Below are 25,916 nucleotides of genomic sequence, written 5' to 3'. Positions count from 1 at the left end.
TAATTGGAATCGATATGAGCAAGCACTCGAAGAAGAACTGTGCAATGCCCTGGCTTTTAAACAGTCCTTGGGAGGTGCCCCTTGAGTGCACTAGGCCTCCAAGGGGTCCCATTGTTCCACAAGGATAGGCGATGTAGCTTCAACACCTGAGACTGAGCCTCTGGCTTCAACACTCCTATTTCAACCTGTGAGCTCTGCCAGCAGGTCCAGCTGAACAACACTCCTGGTCAGAGACTATTCCTCAGTCAATGCACAGAGCAGACTTTTAAAACATAGCAGAGCTTATTAGTCAACTGAGCTTTGGAAAGTCCTTAGATTAGGACAGAGAAGCAAAGAAGACAATATAGTCCATATTGGCCAATGCCCTGGAGCCCTGCTACTGTAGAAAACACTTTGGTTTCCTTTCACTGTGACTGTCCATTTGTCTTCGCTCCGGTAGAGCTTCCTGTGTCTGCGAGCCCAGTTCTTCCTGCTCCCAAAAACATAATGAGTCCATGTATGCTTCACTCATCCAAGCAGATATCCTCCCATGGACAGGTAATAATTATTCCTTTGTCTCTGTCAGGTATTCCATCGATGTAGGTTGGTCCCAGCCAGACCTTAATGATCTATTCATATCACCCCATGACAGCTACGTGAGAAAACACCTCATGTCTCCTGCTCTTTATAATCATAGCAATACCAATCACAGAGGGAAACTGAGGTGTGTATTGGCATCATACAAGTATCACCAAAATTCACATCTCTATCACACACACACACACACACACACACACACACACACACACACACACACAGCTCACATCCCTTGGAGAGAGAGCAAAGCACAGGAGCTGGAGCTTATTCCAGTGAACACAGTGGAGGAGAAGCTGCAATCCTCACACCTTAGTCAAAAAGGAGAGGCATGTGGGTCCCCTCCCATAGAGAGGGGCTGACTAGAGGCCTGATGCTTGAGAGGGCGTTCCTTGAGCAGACCGTGGAGGCAGGTCAAAGGCTTAGCTACCCCAGAACTGTGACATCGCAAAAGCACATTTTGGGGAAATTAGGAAATCTAATGACTCAGGTGTAATGGAGGGAGAATTAAACTCCCCCAGTGTGTGGAGAAGGCTGGGGAATTAAACACTAAAATTCAGGAACAACAGCCTCTAATACTTTCAGAAAAAGACAATGTAAGAAACAAGAACTGGGCCACGCAACCTAGGAGGGACAGGCTCAAAGATCCAAGGAGCCTGGAGGGCAGACAGCTTGTGGCTGCTGCAGATGGGGGACAAGACTCTCTACAAACTCTCACTCCTGCTGACCCCAACCTGATTTTATGATCTATGACCTAGTCTCATGTCTTGTGGGCAATTTTATACACGCTAGAGGTAAAACGTCATTATCAGAGTAAAAAGAACAGGAGTACTTGTGGCACCTTAGAGAGTAACAAATTTATTAGAGCATAAGCTTTCGTGGACTACAGACCACTTCTTCGGATGCATTATCAGAGTATTGCTTATTAGCTTGGAACATGCATGGAGGGACAAGGCGGTGATCATAATATATAAATGGGTTATTAAGGGCAGGTACTACACTACAGCCGGGATCAAAGCTCTGAGATCAATCCACCGGTGGTCAATGTAGCAGGTCTAGTGAAGACCCACCAAATCGACTACAGATCTCTCTGCAGTCGAACCCTGTACTCTACCCTGATGAGAAGAATAAGGTAAGTAGACCCTGCGGTAACTCTACCTAAGGTACATCGACTCCAGCTACGTTATTCATGTAGCTGGAGTTGTGCAGCATAGGTTGAATTATCGCAATAGTGTAGACATAGCCTTAGCTTGCTACAATAAAGGGTCTTATATTAGGTTAAGGCTCTGTGGGAGTAGTTATGCTGAAGTCTGGGATTTACCTGAATAGGCCTAAGGAGAGAATTCCAGGTCAGATATTTTACACCCCAATTTTGAGAGACTAACGAGGAACCACAAACACATGCAATACGCCACAGGATTCTGAAAGAAGGAAGTTTGGGGCAGGTTTCAGCAATTAGGTTGCTATGAAGTATCTCAGCAGTTGGACCGCATTCTTATATTGGAATTATTAATAAATAAGTGATGTAAATCATGAGTATTAATGCTTGATGCTTAATTATGGACTTCCCAATGGTTTGGGGCAACTATTGACATTATTGTAATCAGAGTAAAGGAGCAGATATGGTATATAGCCATCCTATTACCATAAGAAAGCGGATAAAATACCTCTCCTAGTTACCATTTTTTCATTTTGTCGGGTCCCCGAGACAGTGTAAACTGAAGCAGGGCCTCCCTTCTGATGGTCTCCCTTGCCCCTCCATCTTTGTTTCCAATGGTGTCCATAATTTGTAAGTATGCAGAGTGCAAGACCCTCTTTATTGTACTTACCTTAATAGTTATATATATTGATTTTTTACTATGATTTCAATTATAATTGTCTGTATTAAATCAAGTTCTGTATTTCACCAAATTTCATCTCCTCCATTAACTTTGACTAGCCTTGTACAAGGACAAGTTGTACTCCAATACATAATCTTATAGGTGTAAAAATCGTACAGGCTACACTACCACCCTGTGACATCATGAACAAAGTGCCCATTTGTGCCTGGGTAGGGGCCCTGGTATGGGAGGGAGGAATGCATCAAGGACTCAGGATCGGTGGCCAGGGTCACTGTGCATAGAGATGGGGAGTTTATATGAGGAGAGGGGTAATGAGTGAGAGAAGGAGGTCAAGAGTTAAAATAATAATATTTGGGGGGGAATATGTACAATTAAGTGAAACTGAACAGAAATAAAACTGGAGTGTAGGTTCTAAAGCAACAAGGCTTGGATAGGGATTCGGGGTTAAAGGTCTGGGATCCCCCAAGCTCTAGATCCCCAAACCTCTCCTCCCTCCCTCACACATACCCACCCAGCCCACTTCCTGGGTGCCCTTCCACCACACTCCTCTCTACTTCGTCCCATTACTCTCAGCCGGCACCACCTCCCAGCACCTTAGGAACTTCTCGTGTTCCCTCCTCATCTCTCACTACCTCATCCCTCCCTGCTGCTTCTTAGCTCTAATCCTATACACACCCTCCCCATGTCCTGGCACCCCAGAATTATCTACTCCCCCACTTCTCCTCCCCTCCCACAGCTCTCTTCTCCCTTCACCTGTGGGGTCCTGAATGGCAACATTATACGCTCTCCTATCGAAAGAGGAGGTCATCTGATTGTCACACAAGCCATGCATGAGTCCTACACTATTTACTTAATTTAGAATTCTACAGGCAGCGTATTTTCCTCTTAAAATGAGGAAAAGGCATGAAAGTTACAGTTATTAATATAGATATTAATATATCCAATAACGATACATTAAATGCAATTTTAAAATGGCCGATAACACCAAAAAGGCACATGTCCAAAAATTATACTTGTGGGTGGGAGATAAGGCAAAAAAGGGGGGGGCAAGGAAACTTGTCAAAACTTGTATGATGAATAAAGGTATAAAGTTATTACTACTCAGGTTCTTTAGAGACCCCACAGCTTCTAAAAAACTGAGGGGACGGGAATCCTTACCCAGTAAGACAACCGTCTCATAGTTCTCCTGCATAACATCCCTGTAGAAGGCTCTCTGAGTGGGGTGCAGCAGAGCCCACTCTTCCCTGGTGAAATACACAGCCACCTCCTCGAAAGTCACCAGCCCCTGAAAGAGCAAGAGCCCAACACTCAGAACCTGCTGCCCCAGTAACAACCCCACTATTCACGGAACAGCAGCACCAGGGAAATGGAAGCTCCGGGAGGCACATGTTAACAGAGTCCCACCCCACCTTGCCTAGAGCAGCCAGGAGGCATCAGAGGGTGGAAAGAGAGAGCCTTTGTGTCTCCCAGCTGACAGACGGAGGCAGGGTCTTCACATTTATCACATACCTACTAGCCAGAGCTTGATATAGGAGATGGGGCTGTCTCTGGACCCTGCTGGTGGCTCCCTGCTAGGAATCCCAATACTCTTCAAATAAAATATATGGAAGAAAGGGGAAGTCAATAGTAAAGAATATAAGTTAGAAGGTCAGAATTGTAGAAAATGGGTAAGGGAAGCTATCAGAAATCAATGATCAATCAATGACAATAAGAAGGAAGTTTTTAAAAGTATATTAAGTACAACATTAATCCTAACAATGGTAGTGGTAAATTACTAGATGGAAATGGTAGAATTATCAAAAATAATGCAGAAGAGGTAAAAGTGTTCAATAAATATTTCTCTCCTGGATTTGGAGAAAAACAGATGATGTAACTCTTATCATAAGATGTTGACGCCGACAGCCTTTCCATTCCAACAGTAACTCACGAGGACCTTAAACACCATCTATTAAAGTTAGATGTGTTTAAATCAGTGGGTCCAGATAACAAGAGTTTTGAAAGAGCTGGTGGAGGAGCATGATGGACTGTTAATGTTGATTTTAATTAGGACTTGGAACACTGGGGAAATTCCATAAGACAGGAATAAAGCTAATGCTGTGCCAATATTTAAAAAGTGTAAAAGAGATGACCTATCTAATTACAAGAGTGTTAGTCTGAAATTGATACTGGGCAAGAGAATGGAGCAGCCGATACTGAATTTCATTAATAAAGAATTAAGGGGGGGTGACGGGGGAGCCCCGCCCCACACTATCCCCGGCAGCGCTAGACAAGTAGCTCTGTTGGCGGAAGTCCCGCCCTGCTCATACTGAGCATGCTCCAAATGCTCAGGGAGTATAAAAAGAGGGAACTCAGCTCAGTCTGGGCTGGTGGCCGCAGGAGAAGCACGTATAGGGAGAGCTCCGGCCAAGGACCAGAACGCACTATTGAAGCTACCGGGAACCGAGGCCTCTCCAGGGTGGTGCGAAGCCCCACTGCGGGAGGAACCAGAGGAGGCAACAGACCCCGAGATTCACGGAGAACCAGGACACCTGTGGGAGACTCCAACGGAAGCGACCCAGGTGGAGTGACCGACTGGTATCTCGGCGCCGGTAAGCCTCAGCGTGTTTCGGTAGGACCCCCCCGCTGAGTCAGTAACAACGCCATACTGCCCTGTGAGGAGGGTTAATTACCAGGGACTCTGGCCACTAGGCTGTGCTGCCCTGTGATGAGGGCTGATTTCCGGGAGTCTGGCCACTAGGCCGTGCTGCCCTGTGACGCAGGGGTTAAACCCTCACAGGGGGTAATATAATTAGTACCCATTAACAAAGGTTTAGACACAATAGATCCTATCAAACTAACTGGATATCCTTATTGGATGAGATCAAAAGTTTGGTTGCAGCTAATAGTACTGATGTAATATACCTAGACTTCTGTAAGGCACATGAGTTGGTTCAGCACAATATTTTGACTAGAAAACTAGAAAGATACAAAATACACATGGCATACATTAAATAGATTAAAAACTGTGATTTTAAATGGGGAACCATGGTCGAGTGGATTTCTTGCTAGCGGGTTCCCGCAAGGATTGGTTCTTGGCCCTGTGATATTTCACAGTCTTATCAATGACCTAGAAGAGAATATAAAATCATCACTGATAAGGTTTGCAGTTGCCACAAAGATTGGGGGTGCTGGTAACTAATAAAGTGTCAGTAGATTCAGGCTCCAGCACTGGGAGTCTGGGAAGTTTTCCCAGCCCTGGCTGGGGGTTTATTTCCTGTTCCACAAAGAGGGGAAGTTCCATTCCCAACTCCTGTACCTTGAAATTAAGACCTATCTCACACTACACCCCATATTCAGCATAGTGGTAGGATTATAATATGATTAGGGTATAATTATGAAGTATTTTGTGCAAGATGTGTCATGTGCAGGGTCCTTGGAAAAGTTATAATTTCCTGAATAGGATTATTCTATTTGTGTGCATGGATCATGTTTGTATCTGAAGTTATGGATATGGACTATGTATCTGTATTTCAAATGTGCTTACTCTGGGTAACACCCACAACTAGCCTTTCAGGTACAACAATGAAGAAGCCAGAAAGTGCTGATGGCTCATCAACAAAGACAATGGACCGTGGAAGAGCTTAGCCTTCCTGTGAATGTTCCAGCCAGCCTATGAGTCATGGCTAGTATGACTCAGGAGGGCATGCTAGGTCATGTGACCAGACCACATGACACTGAACTCCATTTAGGTACCTGTATTTTTCCACAAACTGGACTGGGAACTGAGTTTGTAACAAAGGGTTTCCACCATATGGAAAAGCTACATAAGGTGGGGTGTGACATCATCTCTTGGCCTCATTCCCCAGACACGAGAACTCCTGGAAGCACCTGAGGAACAAAGACTGAACTGGGGGATGTGCTTGTGAACTGCTTCAATCATCAGTCAGGGTGAGAAACTGCTAATTCAAATTCTATGCAGCTAGTAAAGAGGCGGGAAAACTTTTTGGCCTAAGCGTCGCATCGGGTTTTGGAAATTGTATGGAGGGCCGGTTAGGATTCAGGAGGCCTGGGGCAAAGCAATTTCGAGGGCCCTTCCACAAAAATAAGTTGCAATACTATAGAATACTATATGCTTGTGGGGGCTCCTTCAGGGCCCGAGGCAAACTGCCCCACTTTCTGAGTGGCCCTGCCACCCTCCCTGACCCCTATCCACACCCCCACCTCCTGACCACCACCCCGAACTCCCCTGCCCTCTATACAACCCCCCCGCTTCCTGCCCCCTTACCATTCCTGGAGCACCGGTGGCTGGCAGCACTACAGCCACATACCACGCAGCACCGGTTCAGGCTGGGCTCTGCAGTGGCACTGCCCCAGGAGCTCGCAGCCCCACCGCCCAGAGCATTGTGCCAGTGGCGGGGCAAGCTGTGGGTGCTGTGGAGGGGGAACAGGAGAGGAGGGACCAGGGGCTAGCTCCCGGGCCAGGAGCTCAGGGGCCAGGCAGGAGGGTCCTGCGGGCTGGATGTGGCCTGCAGGCCATAGTTTACCCACCTCTTATCTAGTATGCTAGGCTCAGTTTGAGTTTCTGGTTATTTGCCAAGTAATCTGCTTTGATCTATTTGCTATCACTTATTGCTGGTAAATTGGTGGTTGTTTTCTGTCTGTCCTTGAGTGGCTTAGGTAAAGCACTCAGGTAGCTTAACTGAGTGTATGGCGCCACCTGCTGTCCTGTTGGGTGATAAGAAGGCCTGGAGAGGCTGGCTGAATCTCCAGCAAAGCAGTGTGAGAAGGGCCAGCCCAGGCTCGGGGTTAGAGGGCACAGCGGTTCCCAGAAGCCCCCCCTGACTGCACACCGGGGTGACAACCCATTACACCCAAGATTGAACAAGTCTCAGCAAGTTTGTCACATCCTGTCCCCTCCCCTTCTCCACCCTAGATAGTTCCTATCTCCCACCACCTCTAGCAGCTCCCACCCTCCTATGCCTTTACTGCTCCTCTCTCTCCTAGCAGAACCCATCACCAGCTCCCTGATAATCCCTTACCTGAGCCAGCTCCATTGCAGCCATTTCCTTCCCCCTGGGAGGACGGGATGATCTGGAGTGAAACGTGGACGTTATTCTGTAGCCTGCCAGGGAGAGAAGGCCAATTTGTGAGAATTCAGATGGGGCTTTTGTCCATTCCACAAGCCGATTCCTCCCCCAGATTTTTCCCTGCTAATGGACATTATAGGTTCTGCCACACTGCGAAGCAGAGTGACCTTATTCCAGTACATGCCTAGCCCACTCCCACCAGGGTGTAACCCTCTGATACATGGTGAAACCCTCCCAGTGGCAGTCTCTCTCTGTTACACTTGTGGGGAAAAAGAACTAGGTAGCCTTTTTAATGACAGCCAGAGTAAAACCGAAGGCCCAAATTCAGGCCCTCTGACAAAAGCTGACTGCACAGATGGCCTTTACATAAAACAGTACAGGCCAGAACCTGAACAAAGCTAAGCTGTGCAATTCTCTGCCAAATACGGTCATGGGCTATGACCAGAGGAGGAAGGGGAGGAAGTCATGCGAAAGGCCTTAGCAATGTGATAACCGCTTATAGATAAAAAAACATGATAACTGCTTGCTGATGAAACATAGTAACGGCTTATATGAAGCAATTGCTTCTAGTAAAGGCCAACTCCTCCAGCTACCTGCCACCAGCCAATCATATATCATCTTTGGGCATCCTGTAATAAACCCCCAGTCCCCCCCGGGAAAACAATATGTACCCTGACGAAAAACAACACCCCCGCTGGTGCCAAGTACCATCCATGTCAAAACCACCAAGAAACCCCCCACCCAATAGGCACCCAATTCTCATAAATAATGAGGAAGCTACCGGGGAAAAAGGGACAGACCCCTACTCTTATTTTCGCATAAATGATGTATTATTTGTTCTATGCTTGTGGTTTGATGGAATAAAGGAGCCTGCGAGCTGCTGCTAGGTGTGACAATTTTCGGACTGTTGCCCCAACGCGTTGGTATGTATTGCAATAAAGTGGCCTCAGGCTTGAGTCTGTGAACTAAAATCAATGCGTGGGTGACTTTTTCCACGACAATTTGGGGACTCGTTCGGGATCACTCGATATCTCTCCGGGCAGGAGGACCGCAGGCCGCTTCCACACTGACCCCAGGTGCCAGGTAAGAGACCATTGTCTCTATTTGGGCTTCGGTGGGAAGTTGTCTGTAGGCTCTGGCTCGGGGTGGGTAGGCTGTGATCTGAACTTTGCTAAAACAGACTCAATTGACTGATGCTTGCTCTGCTGGCACACTTACTTGGCAGGCTGCTGTTTAATCTCTTGCATCATGCTGCGCTATCTCGATCATTGTTTACTTAGGCTATAAGCCTGGGGGGCGCGTCGGGAACTGTCTGTTTTGTGTTATGAGTACACAAGGGTCTTAGACCCAACCGTTTCCTTGGGACAGCCTCAGTGAAATTAATGGGACATGCGTTTGGCAGTTAAACACTTTTAGAGTGCCAACCCAGTATAAAAACAAGTTTCGGATGACAGTAGATTATTCAGGCAAGAACAGAGGGTGAATAGGCTGGGTGGTCTCCCCAGGACATAAAGGAAACCATCACTGATACAGGGTGGCTGCTGCAACTCGGGTGGAAAGGCCCGAGGACTAGGGATAGACAAACTGACAGGGAAGCATTTGATGCTTTCTACCTACGTACGGGCATAGCTCACTGTCCTGTTAAGGGAGGAGCTGTGCACGGACAGCGTGAGGAAGTGTAGATTAAGATTTCTGATCCCGATGAGAAAGGGGAAGTCGTTTGGACCCCATGAGGACAGGGAATTTGTTTATTATGTGATGATACCCGGCGAGAACAAGGAGTACGCCAAGCTCCTGTGCTTTGCTTTTATAGCTTCCTACTTTGTGTTAGTCAGCTGCTTCGTGTGGCTCGGCCTTCGGGGACTGGTCCCCCTGGAGGACGATTGACCGGCTGCTGGGTGACCCTGGGAAAAGGTGGATCCTACAGTGGGTGGGGCAGAAATCCAAGGAATCCCTGGATCCCTACTGTGAAGTAAGCTGGGCATCCAGGGAGTCCCGGAGCAGCCGAGAGGGGTTGGCACGGTTCCCACCAGCAATATGCTGGCAGCGTGACAGAATGCCGTAATGAAGTCCCGAATTAGATGTGCTGTGTGATTGTGGGCCGTAAGGTGATCCCACCCGTTTCCCTTGAAGTGCTGAGGAGCCCCTCCTTGCTCGGAGAGCAGGGAGGCCCTGGGAAACCGCCCACGTACTCCTAGGCAGTAGAGTAACCCATCCTGTTCTCTTGAAGGCGGGCCGGTGCTCTCTGCTGGGGGAGGGGTGTGCAGGGACTGCGCCTTTCCTGACCCTTCTGTGTGGTTGACCTACGACCAAAACCTTACCCCAGATCTTCCTTTTGAAGTTTGCAGATCTTCCTTTTGGAGCCATGGGCTCCCTCCCCTTGCTCGGAGAGAGGGGAAGTCCCTGGAAATCGCCCACCGTACCGGAGGCAATAGGGTATCCTACCCCGTTCCTTTAAAAGATGGGCCGGTGCTCTTTGCTTGAAGTGGGGTGTGCGAGGACCTCCCTTATAAATCCTCCCCATTGGTGTGAATGTTGAGGAGTTGGCCTCGCCTGGAAAAGGAGGCTTGGGGAGTTGGCCTCGCCTGTAAAGGAGGCTTGGGGAGATGGCCTCGCCTGGAAAAGAGACCGAGGCTTACCGCAGTGTTCTAGTGGCTAGGATTTAGAGAAATATTGCTTTTAATAGTCAGGAAGTGGTTTTTTTTCTAGCAAATTGCTTCATTAAGTACTTAACCCTCACTCACGGAAAAAGGGCGGGGGGGTTGCATTGTCCAGATCTAATTCACTATATGGATATAGAATTAAGGTGAATCAGGCCTTTCGGGTCATCCCCGGCTGGGGTGCTGCATCTGGTACCGACAGAGGCACTACAGGTCTGCCAGGCTTGATGTAGAGCCCTGGGGGGGGGCGGGAAGAGGAGATCCACTCCTTGTTTATGAGTGACTGGTTCTGCTTGTTTAACTGCTCACCTGTGCCTCAGTGAGAGAACACTGATTGTGCCATCCCCGGCCGGATCGCAACGCCCGGCACCGACAGAGGCACTGCAAGTCTGTCGGGCTTGGGGTGGGGCCGGGTGAAGGGAAAAGAAACGCCATTCCTTGTTTATGAGCGGCTGGGTCTGCTTAACTGATTTAACGCCATAATATTCACTGAACAGTTAGGCAATACGGGGTTTATCACCATAATACTGTCTTGTTTGATCGTTTAGAGAGTGTTGAGGCAAAGCCATCTGACCATGGGAACCTCACAGTCCAAGCAGGTCCCAGCACCGGAAAACGATACTCCGGCCGCGTATATGCATTCCAACTATGGGCCCCTGACCTGCAAATTTTTAAAGGAGTGGAATTGGAACACAAGGGATAATCCAAGTTTGCAGTTCCTGGAGGAAGGGACTTTTGATTTTAAAAAGATTTTGCACCTTTGGGGTGCCTTATTAGTTTACAAGGCAAATCAAACCCAGTGGGATGCATTTTTTAATTGGTATGGGAAATGGAAAAGCGACGTTGAGAGTCCATTCAACGAAGTCTAAATAACTCCCATGAGAAGGTTAAGGCCCAATTAGAAGAAGCAAAAAAACAATTGAAGGAAGTTCAATCTAAACCCTTAACTCCCCTGCCTGCCCCTATGTTCCCCGTTAGACAAATACCCTCAGCTCCCCGGGCCCCGACGGTACCTCCTCTCTTTAACCAACCCCCAAAGATTTTTATTTGGATCATGGGAGACTGCCTAGGCAAGCCCGGGTACCCCAGGGGGCAACCAGAGGGGGAGCAGCCATAGGAAGTTCCCCACTATGGGGGGGCGGGGTTCGAGGATGAGGACGAGGCGAGCGGACAGCAGCCCGCTCCCTCTTCCCCCACGGAATCTATAATGCCCTTAGTATCCTCTCCAAGTTCCCCGGTTGGGGAATTGGAGAAATGTATGCACCGCATCTTCGACCAGGCAGACCAGTTGGCTGAGATGCTGCGCATATCTCCTGGCCCAGCCTACCGTACTAGGCAGCAAGTGGCCTGCTCGGACAAATTAAAAGGGGGGGGGAAGAAGTCCGCCCCAGTAAATTTAGAGAAATGGAGGAGGATATCTTAGGAGATGTAAGTAAGGCTCGAAGGGAGCTTGTACGGAAGCTCAAAACCAGCCCAGATGGGAAAATTGGGACCTCCCATGAGGTAAGAAATTTTCCCTTAAGACAACTCCCTGCACTGGACGGTGAGGTAACGGAGGTCCATACACCTTGGAGCCCAACAGATATGGGCACTCTGGGCCTTAAATTCCCAAAAATTCGGGATGACCCTCTCCACTTTAAAGAGGAGTTGGAGGTTGTTATAAATTGTTATAATCCCACTATGGGAGACCTAGACCAATTCCTGAGAAGCGTAATGCCCAGGGAAACACAGAGGCATCTTTATGAAACAATGGAGTGGACAGACAAAGTGGAGCCAGATAGAGAACCATTAACGAGATGAGGGGAAAATTGTTAGAAGCTATTCTTAAGGCCTGCCCAACAAAGGCCGATTGGACTAAAATAAACACTTGCAAACAAAGTAACCTTTGTTATAAACCTGCTGATTATTTGGACCGGTTATAATTGGTCTTTGAAAAATACTCGGGCATTAATAACACTGAAACCCAAGCAGAGCAAGCTATCATGGCTGTTTTTGTCCAGGGTCTCTGCCCAAAAATTAGTGAACAATTACGCCTGGGTCTAGTGGGTTGGGAAGGAAAGGGTTTAAAGGAAATCCTAGCTGCAGCCCAACATTATTACCACCAAAGCGAGAAAAAAAGGGAAGAAGTGGAGAACCACCTAATGGCTCTCCAAATCAATAATTTAAACCCCAAGATACAAGGAAAGGAAATCGTACAATGGGAAGGAACCCAATCGACCCTATAGGTATGGGGAAGGAAACACCAGGGGAGAAATACCCTTCGCGGCTATGACACGAACAGGTGGAGCCACCGGACGCCCGCCAGCCTTTTACTGCTATGGATGTGGAGAGGAGGGACACATCAAAAGGGCCTGCCCCCATCGAAATCGATGGGACTAGAGAGCGCAAGGAAGGGCCCAGGCCCCACAGTGGGAGGGCCCGTTGGCTGCACCCCAACCACCCGCACAGGTGGACTATAGATAGGATAGCCATGAGACCTTATGTGACCTTATTGCCCCAGTTATCCCCCCTTGGATCAATCTGGCCCTTATGTTACCTGCACCATTAACAAAACCCTGGTAAAGTGCTTAGTGGACATCGGAGCTTCTCGATCCACACTGCGAGTGGAGGAATTCCCCTCCCTTCCCTTATCTGGGGAAGTTATTAACGCAGTGGGGGTCGGTAGTGTCCCTATCCCCCATCCTGTGTCAACCCCATTGTTGATATCAATAGGCCCTTTGACAGAACAACATGCCTTTCTCCTCAGCCCTTGTTCCCCCGTCAACCTCCTGGGAAGGGATCTGTTATGTAAATTAGACTGTTCTATCTTCTGTACTCCTAAAGGGGTGTTCCTGGAGGCTCCGGAGGCCGCACAGCATGAGGTCTTGGGGGTCCTGAAGGCACACTCCCCCGACAAAACAACAGGCCCAGATCTCTCCCCGGTTCAAAAGGAAATATTGGCCCAAGTTCCCCCAGCTTTGTGGGAGGAACATCCAAATCAAGTGGGCTGTATAAAATCGGCACAGCCTGTCAAAATTCGGTTAGACCCGACTAAGTCCCTTCCCAGAATCCCACAATACCCCCTTTCTAAAGCTGCAGAGGAGGGGATCAGGCCAGTTTTGGTCTCCCTGGTTCAGCAGGGGGTTATTTTTCAAACTAGTAGTGAATGTAATACCCCAATCCTACCTGTCCGAAAACCGGGTACAGGGAAATGGCGTTTTGTTCAGGTCCTGAGAGTTGTAAATGCAGTAGTACACCCCCTGTTCCCAGTTGTGCCCAACCCTGCAACCATTCTCTCGTGCATCCCCCCCTCTGCTACCTACTTCACAGTAGCAGATTTATGCTCAGCCTTTTTCTCCATCCCCATTCACCCAGAAAGCCAGTATCTGTTTGCCTTTACTTTTCAGGGCCTGCAGTATACCTGGACCAGACTGCCACAAGGTTACACGGAATCGCCTACCATTTTCTCCCAGATTCTCAGGAAGGACCTGGAGAATGTTACGCTTCCTAAAGGGTCCACGTTTTAGTACAATATGTGGACAATCTCCTGATAGCCTCTCCAACGTTAGAGGCTTGTCAGGTGGATTCTCTAATCCTGCTGCAGGCTCTGGCAGAAAGGGGACATAAAGCTTCCAAATCAAAGCTGCATCTCTGTCTTCCCTGAGTCCACTACTTAGGGCACGATTTGACCGCAGGAGAGAGACACTTGTTCACAATACAATTAAAGCACTACTACAGGTTCCCAGACCCACTACTAAAAAGCAACTGCGTGGCTTTCTTGGAATGGCAGGCTATTGCTGGCAATGGATAGCTGAATACGCCTCTATTGCCAAGCTTTTACATAACCTAACCCACAAGGATGTGCCGGAATCCCTCCCCTAGACCCAAACAGCTGAAACCACTTTCAAAACTCTTAAAGAACAATTGGCCAGTGCCCCAGCCTTGGGCATACCCGATTACTCTAAAACCTTCACCCTCTTTTGTCAGGAGAAGGATGGAATAGCACCGGGGGTGTTGACTCAGGAACACGGGGACTCCCAATGGCCTGTCGCTTATTATAGTGCCCCTCTAGACCGGGGGTGGCAGGACTGCCCCCGTGTCTTGCTGCAGTGGCAATTATGGTGGACACTTCAGCCGCACTCATTTTGGGGTCCCCTCTCCTTGTGTCGGTCCCCCATGCTGTAACCCTACTCCTCCTAAAAGGAGCGACCCAACACATGTCCAATTCTCGCTTGACTAAATATGAAATATTGCTTCAAAATGCTCCTAATGTGACCCTAGCCCGTTGCCCTGTTCTCAACCTGGCTTCTCTACTCCCAACTGTTTGGGATGGGGAGCCACATGACTGCCAAGCGGTGACTGCTGAATTATGCTCTCCCCAAGTAGATTTAAAAGAGACCCCTTTACCTAACGCTGAACTAGTATATTTTGTTGATGGGTCCTGTTTAAGGGACCCCAAGGGTATCCTTGTAGCAGGGTATGCTATATGCTCACCCCACGACTTAGTGGAAGCTCACTCCCTTCCAGGGGTGAACTCGGCCCAAGTCGCTGAGTTGATTGCCTTACCCGTGCCTGCTCCCTAGTGGAAAAACGGTCTGTTAACATCTACACTGATTCCCGCTATGTCTTCGGGGTAGTGCACGATTATGGGAAACTCTGGAAGTACCGAGGGTTCCTCACTTCTGCAGGGACTCCCATCCGAAATGGGTGTTATGTTGATGCACTTCTTACTGCTCTTTTATTCCCTTCTGAAATAGCCATTATAAAATGCGCTGCCCGTCAAACTCCTTGTGATGAGGTCACAGAAGGAAATGCTCTGGCTGACGGATCAGCCAAGCAAGCGGCCCTTTCTGGGTCTCCGGCTGAATTTTCTGCCATTTGTTATATAGCCCTAGCTAGCTCCGACCTAGTCCTGACCCTTGTTGACTCATCGTCTCCTGACATGCCCCCAACCCTCATACGAGAGTTGGGGGACATGCAGGAGTCGACAGAAAAGGTGGAAAAGGACTACGGGAGAACAGTGGGTTGTGAAAAGTCTCCCGACAGCGTATGGCGCACTCCGGATGGTCGCCCGGTAGCACCTAGAGGCTTGCTCCCTTATTTGGCCCGCCTGGCCCACAGGCTAACCCATGTAGGGAGCAGGGGAATGATACTATCAATTGAACAGCATTGGTTTGCCCCGCATTTTGCAGTAATGGCCTGACAGTATTGCGACACCTGCCCGGTGTGCCTTGCTCATAATGTGGGAAAGCCTGTGAAAACCAAGCCTGCAGCCCATCCCTCCCCAGGGGGCCCTTTTGTTAATATACAAATTGACTTTATCAGCATGCCTAACTGCTGCTCGTTCGAATACGTAGTGGTGTATGTAGATTCTCAGGGTGGGTTGAGGCTTACCCCTGTGCCACAGCCGACTCCCTCACAGTGGCAAAGAAACTGCTACATGAATTCATTCCGCAGTTTGGACTGCCCCTTTCTATCAACAGCGATAGGGTACTCATTTCACAGGCCAAGTCGTGCAGCAAATCTGCAAGGCACTAAGAATCACTCAGCACTTTCACTGCGCTCACCACCTCCAAAGTGCTGGGGCAGTGGAACGGGGAAAAGGGGTGCTAAAACACAAAATTGCTAAAATGTGTTCAGAAACCAACCTTAAGTGGCCCGTCGCTTTACCCCTGGCCCTAATGGAAATGAGGAGCATCCCTGCTCGCAAACATGGTCTTTCCCCCCATGAAATTTTAACAGGTAGGCCAATGAGAATACCAGCGGCCCCTCCTATCACACCCAGGTATCTGGTAAAAAACTCATGCAATGTATTAAGTCTTTACACAAACAGGTTCAGTGTGCCTTCCCTGCTCCAGTGGACTCCTCCTGTCACGACTGGCAACCAGGAGAGTGGGTATACATCAAAAAATATCAATGAACTGCTTGGAACCTCGCTGGAATGGCCCGTTCCAGATATTGCTAACCACCAACACCGTTGTCAAGTGCCACAACCTGCCCAACTGGATCCACACTTCCCAGTGCAAGCGAGTCCAGGCCCCAGTGGACACGAGAATCTCACCTCCACTCCTTGGCCCTGAAGAACCGTGGGAAACTGCGGAGGTGGCCCAAGACCTCTCCCTTAAAAGCCCTGGCTACTTATTAAGAGGAAGAAAACAAAAGGCCAAAATAAAGCCTTCTAAAAATCCTGTGGAGAGCCAAGCGCCCGCAGGTACAACCAAGTAACTATGACAGACCCAGCCGACAGAATTAAGGAGTCTGCTCAAGTCCGAAAATGGCTCACGTCTTCCATTTGGTTTAAGTGTGTGACTCTGCTATTGCTGCTAATCCTAAACTTTCATGATTCGCTTATTTTCTTTTGGACTTCCGGGTCAACTCCTGCCCCACCCCCACCCCCAACCCTCGGACCGGCACACTCTACATCCCACCCCCAAGCTTCCCGGAGAACCCGAGTCACCTGATCCTTGGATACCCTGAAGGGAAAGAGGCTGGTTACAACAGAGCACATTAAAAACTTGCCATGGTACCATGTAGAACTGATGAATGAAATTGTTTTTAATTGTTTACTTTATTAATGTAACGTCATAAGTAAAGTTTTATGAATGAAACAATATTCATTCATAAAACCGGTTACCCCAATAACTGGCTAATTAACAGTTAAGATGCTTGTTAAGAGCCACAGTTGTTCAGTCAGCTGCCTTTGTAAATTTCACTATCAATCCAATTCCTGCTTAAATCACTGAGACTTGCACTGTTTTAGTATTGTAATTTCTGTTCACCATTTATTACACTTGCCTACAGTGTAACTTCTGTTCACTGTTTGCCATATTGTAATTCAAACCCCATTTTAAAACGCTTACTCCATTTTGTAAGGGCTTGCTGCAACCTTCATTTTTGCAAACCCTGCTGTAATCTTTTAGTTTAGTTTAGATGTGTGAATGAGGTATGTAAGGATGATGGAATCAACCTCCAGCCCCAGCCTGTCCTGATTAAATAAAGTTCAAACACCAACAGCTGAAGATGCAGACAAGAGCCCTAACAAAGTAAAAAGAATCCACCCTAAAAAGAAAAGGTACAATAGATGGAAGATCAAAGCCCTGTCCAAGGCTGAAAGTCATGTCTGCAATTGATGGGTGATCAATCACCAAACCCAGAGGCAGCAAGACCTATAGACTCTGGATTCAAACTAAAGCCTACAAAAAGGATGGGTGAAATGGAAAACTTTGGAGGAGGGGAACATTCTGCTGCCAACATGGAAGGGCATCGGTGCATGCCCAACAGAGACCCAGCTCATTCTTGTGCCCGGCTTTCCTGGCCAGTTAGCCGCCACAAGCTACGAACCCAAGCTGCAAACTCAAGCCACAGACTCAAGCAGGACTGGTAACTATGCAGCAGCTGCAGAACATCTGGTGTGTGTGTGTGTGTGTATATATATATATATATATATATATATATATATATATATATATATATTAGGTATAATGTGTGTGTATAAGGATTAAGATATTAGTTATTCGTCATAAATCAAATTGTTATCATAATAAATGTGGCATCTTTATCTTGTCCCCTTTAATAAGATCCTGCTAGTTTTTATTGGTATAACATTTTGGTGGAGAATTGCGAAAGGGGAATATTGGTAAAATGCCTCAGTTATTGTAAACATTGGTGTGCACACCACCAAGTAAACTTAGCATAATAGAATCTAGTTAACCAAACCTGCTGGCCTCTGAATAGGTAGCAAAAAAATAACAAATATAAGCTATGATTTCAGAATCTAGGCTGTGTCACTCGCTAAACGATATCAGGAGCAACAGGAAAGTTTAAACAAGCTTTTAAAAATGTTCAAGAAAAGGTGCATACACCCTCAGTCGTAGCATATCTGAGCATAAGAGGAGAAGTTAGGGTTTCTCGCTCTGCCCCTGGGAGGGGTTTTTATTTTTGGTGTATGAACCCTCGGTGGTAGAAGGCCGAGCAATACAGAGGGAAGCTTAGCTTCTCTCCCTCTGGCCCAGAGTGGGTTAAAAACATAAGATACAAATCTTGTTCTGTTAAACCAAACTCTGAAGGATATAGACTTTTGGGCAGTGTAGTGTGGTTTGTTTGTTTTGTTTTGTTTTTTTGTAAGTAATATTGTGGTAATTTCACAATTTTGAAGAAAATGTTTAAGAAACGGGACCAGGAAGGGTGGGGGCTAGTTAAAAAGCCCACCCTCCTTGCTAAATTGGTAGTGGAACAAGGCTTGTGCCCATAAAAAGGAACTGTTTATTGGAAAAAGCAGGATCGGGCCCAGGTAAGCAACAAATAGAAAAATTGGAAAACAGGTTGGGTACAGAGAATTAAAACAGCACTCTCAAATCTTACAGCAGCAGTAACATCAGGAGAAAAAACATTTAAGATCCCTGAAGGGGGCAGACCTTTGGGACCCCTCTGAAGATTGGAAAGGGGAATATTTGGGTAAATTCCTCCTCCCGGGGCCAAAATGCCATTGAAACAGTTAACAACAGTGCCTGCTTCTGCCTCAGATCTCCAGGCCATGGCAAAATGGCTGGAGATTTTAAAACAATTTTTTTTTTCTAAATGGAGCATTAATGCCCTTTTACTGAAAGAAAGGGAGGATTTACACTCACAAGAAATGCATCACTTAATTAGCATTTGTGAAGCCCCAAGTACAAAACACACTGTGGCAGAGACCAAGCAGGTTCTGCCATGGTAAAAGCACTGTGCTAATTGGTTTCCAAGCTTCTATCTTTCAGGCTCTGAACCAGAACATCAGGAGAGCTGGTACCAGCTGAAGAGTTATAAAATACCATGGTTATAGTGTCATGACAAAGTCTGTGTTCAGTGTTCTGTGTTGCATGATCTGTGTCTGTCTCTAGCGGTGTCCTGTGCTAGCATTGGGTCCAAAAAAAGAGGGGATACTACACTAGACAGGGCAAATGTCTTTTCCTCTCTCTACTTCCCCCATGTCCATCCAATTTATCAATCCTTGTGTCCAAAACACTTTGGTCCCCAGGGCATCACGTTTATTTTTTGTTAGGTTCTCTAATAGTCATTTTGTTGTTAATTTTTGTTATTAATACATTTGTATTGTTAGTTACATTTGCTTGTATTGTTAATTCCACATTTTCCACTATGCACTCTGGTCCTACTTCCCCAAGCCCTAAAGGGTAGTTCTTGGGCCCCCATAACCTGCAAAACCTTGGCCCATAATTGAAGGGCCCCATCTTTCAGGTCCCCAGAAACCTCTTAAAAACAGCTGTTAAAAATAAAAAATTCTGCAACATTTTAGCAACTAAATGTTAGTTTAAGTCCAAATCAGCTTAACCTTGCATGACAACTGTGGTACTCCTACAAAATCTTCTTTGTTGTGTGTGCTTAAGAAGGTCCTGACCTCAGTGACTTTTATTGTTTGATGGTTATTGCAGCATCAAACTTGGGCCTCATCTTGTTTGTCAATGTACCCAATTATTGTAATGGTAATGCTTTTATTGTATTCCCAATTATTATAATTATGATTGTTTGGTTTGTTTGCAACAAATCACCCGTGCCCTACAACAACAACAACTGCTGTAATAATCATAAATAAAGGGGCAAAGTGTTGTAAAAGCAGTTCTAAATATAATTTTTCATCCCATCATTGTCCTGTTAGTAATCCTAACTGTTATGTTGGTTCTGCCTTAAAACAATTACATAAAGTGTGACCCATGCAATACCCTTGGATTGAAGGGTCAAAAGGGGAACAATGTAGAACTGATGAATAAAATTGTTTAATTGTTTACTTTATTAATGTAACTTCATAAGTAAAGTTTTATGAATGAAACAATATTCATTCATAAAACCGGTTACCCCAATAACTGGCTAATTAACAGTTAAGATGCTTGTTAAGAGCCACAGTTGTTCAGTCAGCGGCCTTTGTAAATTTCACTATCAATCCAATTCCTGCTTAAATCACTGAGACTTGCACTGTTTCAGTATTGTAATTTCTGTTCACCATTTATTACACTTGTCTATATTGTAACTTCTGTTCACTGTTTGCCATATTGTAATTCAAACCCCATTTTAAAACGCTTACTCCATTTTGTAAGGGCTTGCTGCAACCTTCATTTTTGCAAACCCTGCTGTAATCTTATTAGTTTAGATGTGTGAATGAGGTTGTCAAGGCTGTATCCCCACTTTGAACTTTAGGGTACAAATATGGGGGCCTGCATGAAAACTTCTAAGCTTAACTACCAGCTTAGGTTTGGTCCGCTGCCACCATCCCAAAGCTAATTTCCTTCCCTGGGTAGCCTTGAGAGACCTTTACCAATTTTCTGGTGAATACAGATCCAAACCCCTTGGATCTAAAACAAGGAGAAATTAACCATCCCCCCTTCTTTCTCCCACCAACTCCTGGTGAATACAGATCCAACCCCCTTGGATCTAAAAAACAAGGAAAAATCAATCAGGTTCTTAAAAAGAAGGCTTTTAATTAAAGAAAAAGGTAAAAATCATTTCTGTAAAATTGGTATGGAAAATAACTTTACAGGGTAATCAAACGTAAAGAGCTCAGAGGACCTCCCTCTAGCCTTAGGTTTAAAGTATAGCAAACAGAGATAAACACTTTAGTAAAAGGTACATTTACAAGTTGAGAAAACAAAGTAAAACTAAGATGCCTTGCCTGGCTTTTTACTTACAAGTTTGAAATAGGAGAGACTTGTTTAGAAAGATGTGGAGAACCTGGATTGATGTCTGGTCCCTCTCAGTCCCAAGAGAGGACAAACTTCCAAACAAAGAGCACAAACAAAAGCCTTCCCCGCCCCGCCCCTAAGATTTGAAAGTATCTTGTCCCTTATTGGTCCTTTGGGTCAGATGCCAGCCAGGTTACCTGAGCTTCTTAACCCTTTACAGGGAAAAGGGTTTTGGAGTTTCTGGCCAGGAGGGATTTTATAGTACTGTACACAGGACAGCTGTTACACCCTTCCCTTTATACTTATGACACGCCCCCCAAATCACAGATAGTGTTGGACATCCGGTTTCACACTGGCTGTGATTTCTTCCTGGAGCTCTAGGAGAAAACAGAGTTAATAAGACACATGTGCCTTTAGACATACTACTGATTATATAAAAACTAACAATATGTTTCACATTCCAAGACCAATTTTTAACCAGTTGATTCTGGGAAACTTTTCCGGGACAGTGCATCAGCCACTTTGTTAGAAGCCCCTGAAATGTGTTGTATTTTAAAATTAAAATTTTGGAGAGCTAAGCTTCACCGAAGAAGTTTTTTGTTATTCCCCCTGGCGGTATGAAGCCACTGTAACGCAGCATGGTCTGTTTGTAGTTGGAAATGCCGTCCCCAAACATATGGGCGTAGCTTTTCCAGCGCGTACATAATGGCATAGCATTTTTTTTGCTGATTGACCAGTGGCTTTCCCTCTTAGACAGTTTCTTGCTGAGAAACACAACAGGGTGGAATTCTTGATCCGGTCCTTCCTGCATTAAAACTGCTCCCACGCCTCGCTCGGACGCATCTGTGGTTACTAGGAACGGTTTGTCAAAGTCTGGGGCCCTTAGCACAGGGTCAGACATGAGTGTTGCCTTAAGCTGGTGAAAGGCCTTTTGACACTTATCAGTTCACTGAACTGCATTTGGCTGTTTCTTTCTGGTTAGGTTTGTTAGCAGGGCGGCGATTTGGCTGTAGTGGGGTACAAATCGCCTATAATATCCGGCCAAGCCAAAGAAGGATTGGACCTGTTTCTTTGACTTTGGAACCGGCCACTTTTGGACAGCGTCCACTTTGGCCTGTAGGGGATTTATAGCTTCTTGACCCACCTGGTGCCCCAGGTAAGTCACTCTGTTTTGGCCTATTTGATACTTTTTAGCCTTAACAGTTAGTTCTGCCTGTCGGATGCACTCGAAGACTTTTTCCAGGTGCTCCAGGTGTTCTGTCCATGAATAAAAAAAAATGGCCACATTATTGAGGTAGGCAACTGCAGATTTTTTTAATTCCGCTAGGAGACCATCTACAAGTTTTTGGAAGGTGGCGGGTGCATTTCGCAACCCGAAAGGGAGTACATTGAATTTATACACCCCTGCCTGGGTGACGAAGGCTGACCTTTCCTTAGTGGGTTCATCTAGTGGTACATGCCAGTACCCCTTGGTTAAGTCTAAAGTAGAGCTGAATTGGGCATGTCCCAATTTCTCCAATAGCTTATCTATGCGTGGCATTGGATAGTTGTCAGGACGAGTTACAGCATTTAGCTTACGGTAGTCCACACAAAAGCGTATTTCCCCATCTGGTTTGGGAACTAGAACCACTGGAGATGCCCATGCACTATTAGAGGGGCGGATTATACCCATCTGTAGCATGTTCTGGATCTCCCTTTGTATAGGAATTTGGGCATGAGGTGACTCCCGGTAGGGTGGGGTTCTAATTGGGTGAGCATTACCTGTGTTAATGGAGTGGTATGCCTGTTCGGTCCGTCCTGGAGTGGCTGAGAAAACTGGTGCAAAGCTTGTGCACAGCTCCTTGATTTGCTGTTGCTGTAGATGTTCAAGGGTCGTGGAGAGGTTTACCTCTTCCACGCCACCATTTTTTTTCCTTTGTAGTAGACACCTTCAGGCCACTCCGCGTTATTTGTTTTCTGGGCTGTAAACTGGCAAACATTTAATTCTCTGGAATAAAAGGGCTTAAGAGAATTAACATGGTATACCTTAGGCTTTATGTTGGAGGTGGGGGAGGCTATGAGACAGTTAACAGCTCCTAGGCGCTCCTGGACCGTGAATGGTTTTTCCCATGACGCTTTCATTTTATGGCCCTGGAGCGCCTTTAAGACCATGACTTGGTCTCCTACTTTGAAGGACCATTCTCTGGAATGTTTATTATACCAGGCCTTTTGCTTTTTCTGAGCATTCTTTAGGTTTTCTTTAGCAAGGGCTAAAGAGTGTCGGAGGGTGCTTTGTAGGTTGCTTACAAAGTCTAGAATGTCAGTTCCTGGAGAAGGCGTAAACCCCTTCCATTGCTGCTTCACCAACTGTAATGGCCCCTTAACCTCGCGGCCATACACAAGTTTAAATGGTGAAAACCCTAAACTGGGATGTGGTACAGCCCTGTAGGCGAAAAGCAACTGCTGCAACACTAGGTTCCAATTATTGGAGTGTTCATTTACGAATTTACGTATTATGGCCCCCAAAGTTTCATTAAACCTCTCCACCAGGCCATTGGTTTCACGGTGGTAAGGGTTGGCAACCAAGTGATTCACCCCATGAGCTTCCCACAGGTTTTCCATGGTCCCTGCCAGGAAATTAGTTCCCGGATCTGTAAGGATGTCGGAGGGCCAACCTACCCTGGCAAAAATGTCTGTTAATGCCTGGCACACACTTTTAGCCCTGGTGTTGCTTAAGGGTACTGCTTCCGGCCATCGGGTAGCAAAATCCATGAAAGTTAGCACGTACTGCTTTCCTCTGGGTGTCTTCTTTGGGAAAGGACCCAGAATATCCACAGCTACTTGCTGAAATGGGACCTCAATTATGGGTAGTGGCTGGAGAGGGGCTTTAACCTGGTCTTGGGGCTTTCCCACTTGTTGGCACACCTCACAAGACCGGACATAATTAGCAACGTCCTTGCCCATTCCCTCCCAGTGGAAGGACTTCCCCAACTGGTCTTTGGTTCTGTTCACCCCAGAATGGCCACTGGGATGATCATGGGCTAAGCTCAAGAGCTTTACCCAATACTTAGTGGGAACTACCAACTGTCTTTGAGGATGCCAGTCTTCCTGGTGCCCACCAGAAAGAGTCTCCTTGTATAAAAGTCCTTGTTCTACAACAAACCGGGATCAGTTAGAAGAGCTGAGAGGCGGTGGGGTGCTCCGCGCCACCGCCCAAGCTTTCTGAAGGCTGTCATCTGCTTCCTGCTCAGCCTGGAACTGTTCCCTTGATGCTGGAGACATCAGTTCCTCCTTGGACTGTGGACTGGGGCTTGGCCCCTCTGGAAGCGATGCAGGTGCTGGGGTGGTTTCCATTGACTGTGAACCGCTGTCCGCTGGTGCACTATGTGGTATTTTAGGCTCTGGCTGAGCCTCTTGGGTAGGGTTATCTGCTGCTTCTGCCAGTTTAGGCTCGCTGGTGCCCTCTGGCATTGGAGTTGTAGACGGGTTTGCAAGCGCTGGACTCAGTGCTGGCAATGGTTCTGGTGCTGGTTGCGTTGCCGGTTTTGGGACTGGCTTTGGCTGGGTCTCTGGGATTGGATCCACTACGGCTGTTGCAGTTGTTGGCAGGGGATCCGGTTCCACCACCTTTGTTTGGGTCTTCGGTAACACAGACGGGGCCCTGGTGGACGGCTCAGGAACAGGGATGGGGGTGCAAGCTTGCTTAGTCACCCGCAGCCAGGCTATTTCCACCTTCTTGGCTAGCTTCACATGGTTGGCCAAGTCTTCCCCCAGCAGCATGGGGATGGGATAATTGTCAGACTGCAAAAGTCCACATTTCTGACAAGCCCTTGTACTGGACATGCAACTTGGCTGTAGGCAAGGTTACAGAGTGTGACACGAAGGGTTGAATTGTTACTGGAGCCTCCGGGTTGGTGAGTTTGGGGTCCACTAGGGATTGGTGGATAGTTGACACTTGTGCCCCAGTGTCCCTCCAAGTGATAACCTTCTTTCCGCCCACTTTCAAGGTTTCCCTTTGCTCTGAGGGTATGAGAGAGGCATCTGGGTTTGGGGATCTTTGGTGTGATTGGGGTGTAATGAACTGTAATTGGTTGGGGTTTTTGGGGCAGTGAGCCTTTACATGTTCCAGTTCATTACATTTAAAACATCGCCCTGCTAAGGTATCACCGGGGTGATGTTGGTTGGTGGAGACTGGTGTGGTGGGGTGAGAAGGCACCTGGGGTTTCCCTTGGGATGTGGGCGGGGCCTTGGGTTGTCCCGGTGGTAAGGTTTTGTTTCGGCTTGCCCCTTCTGATATTCGCTCCAACTGCTACTATTTTTTTTCTTTTCTGCCACCTCCACCCATTTGGCTCCAATTTCCCCCGCCTCGGTTACAGTTTTGGGCTTCCTATCTAGGATGTACCTTTCTATTTCCTCAGGAACACCCTCTAAAAACTTCTTCATTTGCATTAGGAAGGGCAACTTTTCCGTAGATTTAACATTTGCTCCTGATATCCAGGCATCCCAATTTTTTCCAATGTGGTAGGCATGTCGGGTAAATGACACATCGGGTTTCCACCTTAGGGCTCTGAAGCGTCGACGGGCATGCTCGGGTGTTAGCCCCATTCTGAGTCTGGCCTTGTTTTTAAAAAAGTTTATAACTGTTCATGTGTTCCTTAGGCATTTCAGCCGCCACCTCTGCTAAGGGTCCACTGAGCTGCGGCCTCAGCTCTACCATGTACTGGTTTGGAGTGATGCTGTATCCATGGCAGGCCCTTTTAAAATTTTCTAAGAAGGCCTTAGTATTATTGCCTGCCTTGTAGGTGGGGAATTTTCTGGGATGGGAAGTGGTACCTGGAGAGGAGTTGCTAGGATGGGCTGGTGCATCCTGCCTAGCCCTTGTTACTTCCAGTTCATGCTTCCTTTCTTTTTCTCTCGCCTCCTCTTTGGCTTTTTCCAGCTCCATAGTTCTCTTGTGGGCCTCCTCTTTGGCTTTTTTCAGCTCCATCTCTTTTTTGTGGGCCTCCTCTTTGGCTTTCTCTTCTCTTTCATGGGCCTCCTCTTTGGCTTTTTTTTTTTTCTTTTATGGGCCTCCTTTTTGGCTTCTTTTTCGAGTTTTTTAATTTGAAGTAGTCTGATTTTTTTTTCATTTTCTTCTGCTTCTAGTTTGGC

At 46.9% G+C, this 25,916-nt stretch overlaps 2 protein-coding genes across 3 annotated transcripts in view; one reads left to right on the top strand and one right to left on the bottom strand.

Annotated features, from left to right (window-relative positions):
- LOC128823014 (zinc finger protein 436-like) overlaps positions 1-25,916 on the top strand; it is a 446,052-nt gene that overhangs the window by 86,707 nt on the left and 333,429 nt on the right. The window lies entirely within an intron of this gene.
- The window catches only part of LOC128823015 (zinc finger protein OZF-like), a 49,811-nt gene that overhangs the window by 11,139 nt on the left and 12,756 nt on the right, over positions 1-25,916 (bottom strand). Inside the window, exons 2-3 of the mRNA XM_054005017.1 lie at positions 7,433-7,515; positions 3,573-3,699 (exon numbers count right to left, since the gene is read on the bottom strand). Coding sequence (XP_053860992.1) covers positions 3,573-3,699; positions 7,433-7,515 — 210 coding nt within the window. The remainder of the gene's footprint in view (positions 1-3,572; positions 3,700-7,432; positions 7,516-25,916) is intronic.

Source organism: Malaclemys terrapin, chromosome 15 (genome assembly GCF_027887155.1).
Source record: "Malaclemys terrapin pileata isolate rMalTer1 chromosome 15, rMalTer1.hap1, whole genome shotgun sequence".
Taxonomy (NCBI): Eukaryota; Metazoa; Chordata; order Testudines; family Emydidae; genus Malaclemys; species Malaclemys terrapin.
Note: the sequence above shows the minus strand (reverse complement) of the source record. Positions and strands in the feature narration are given on the sequence as shown.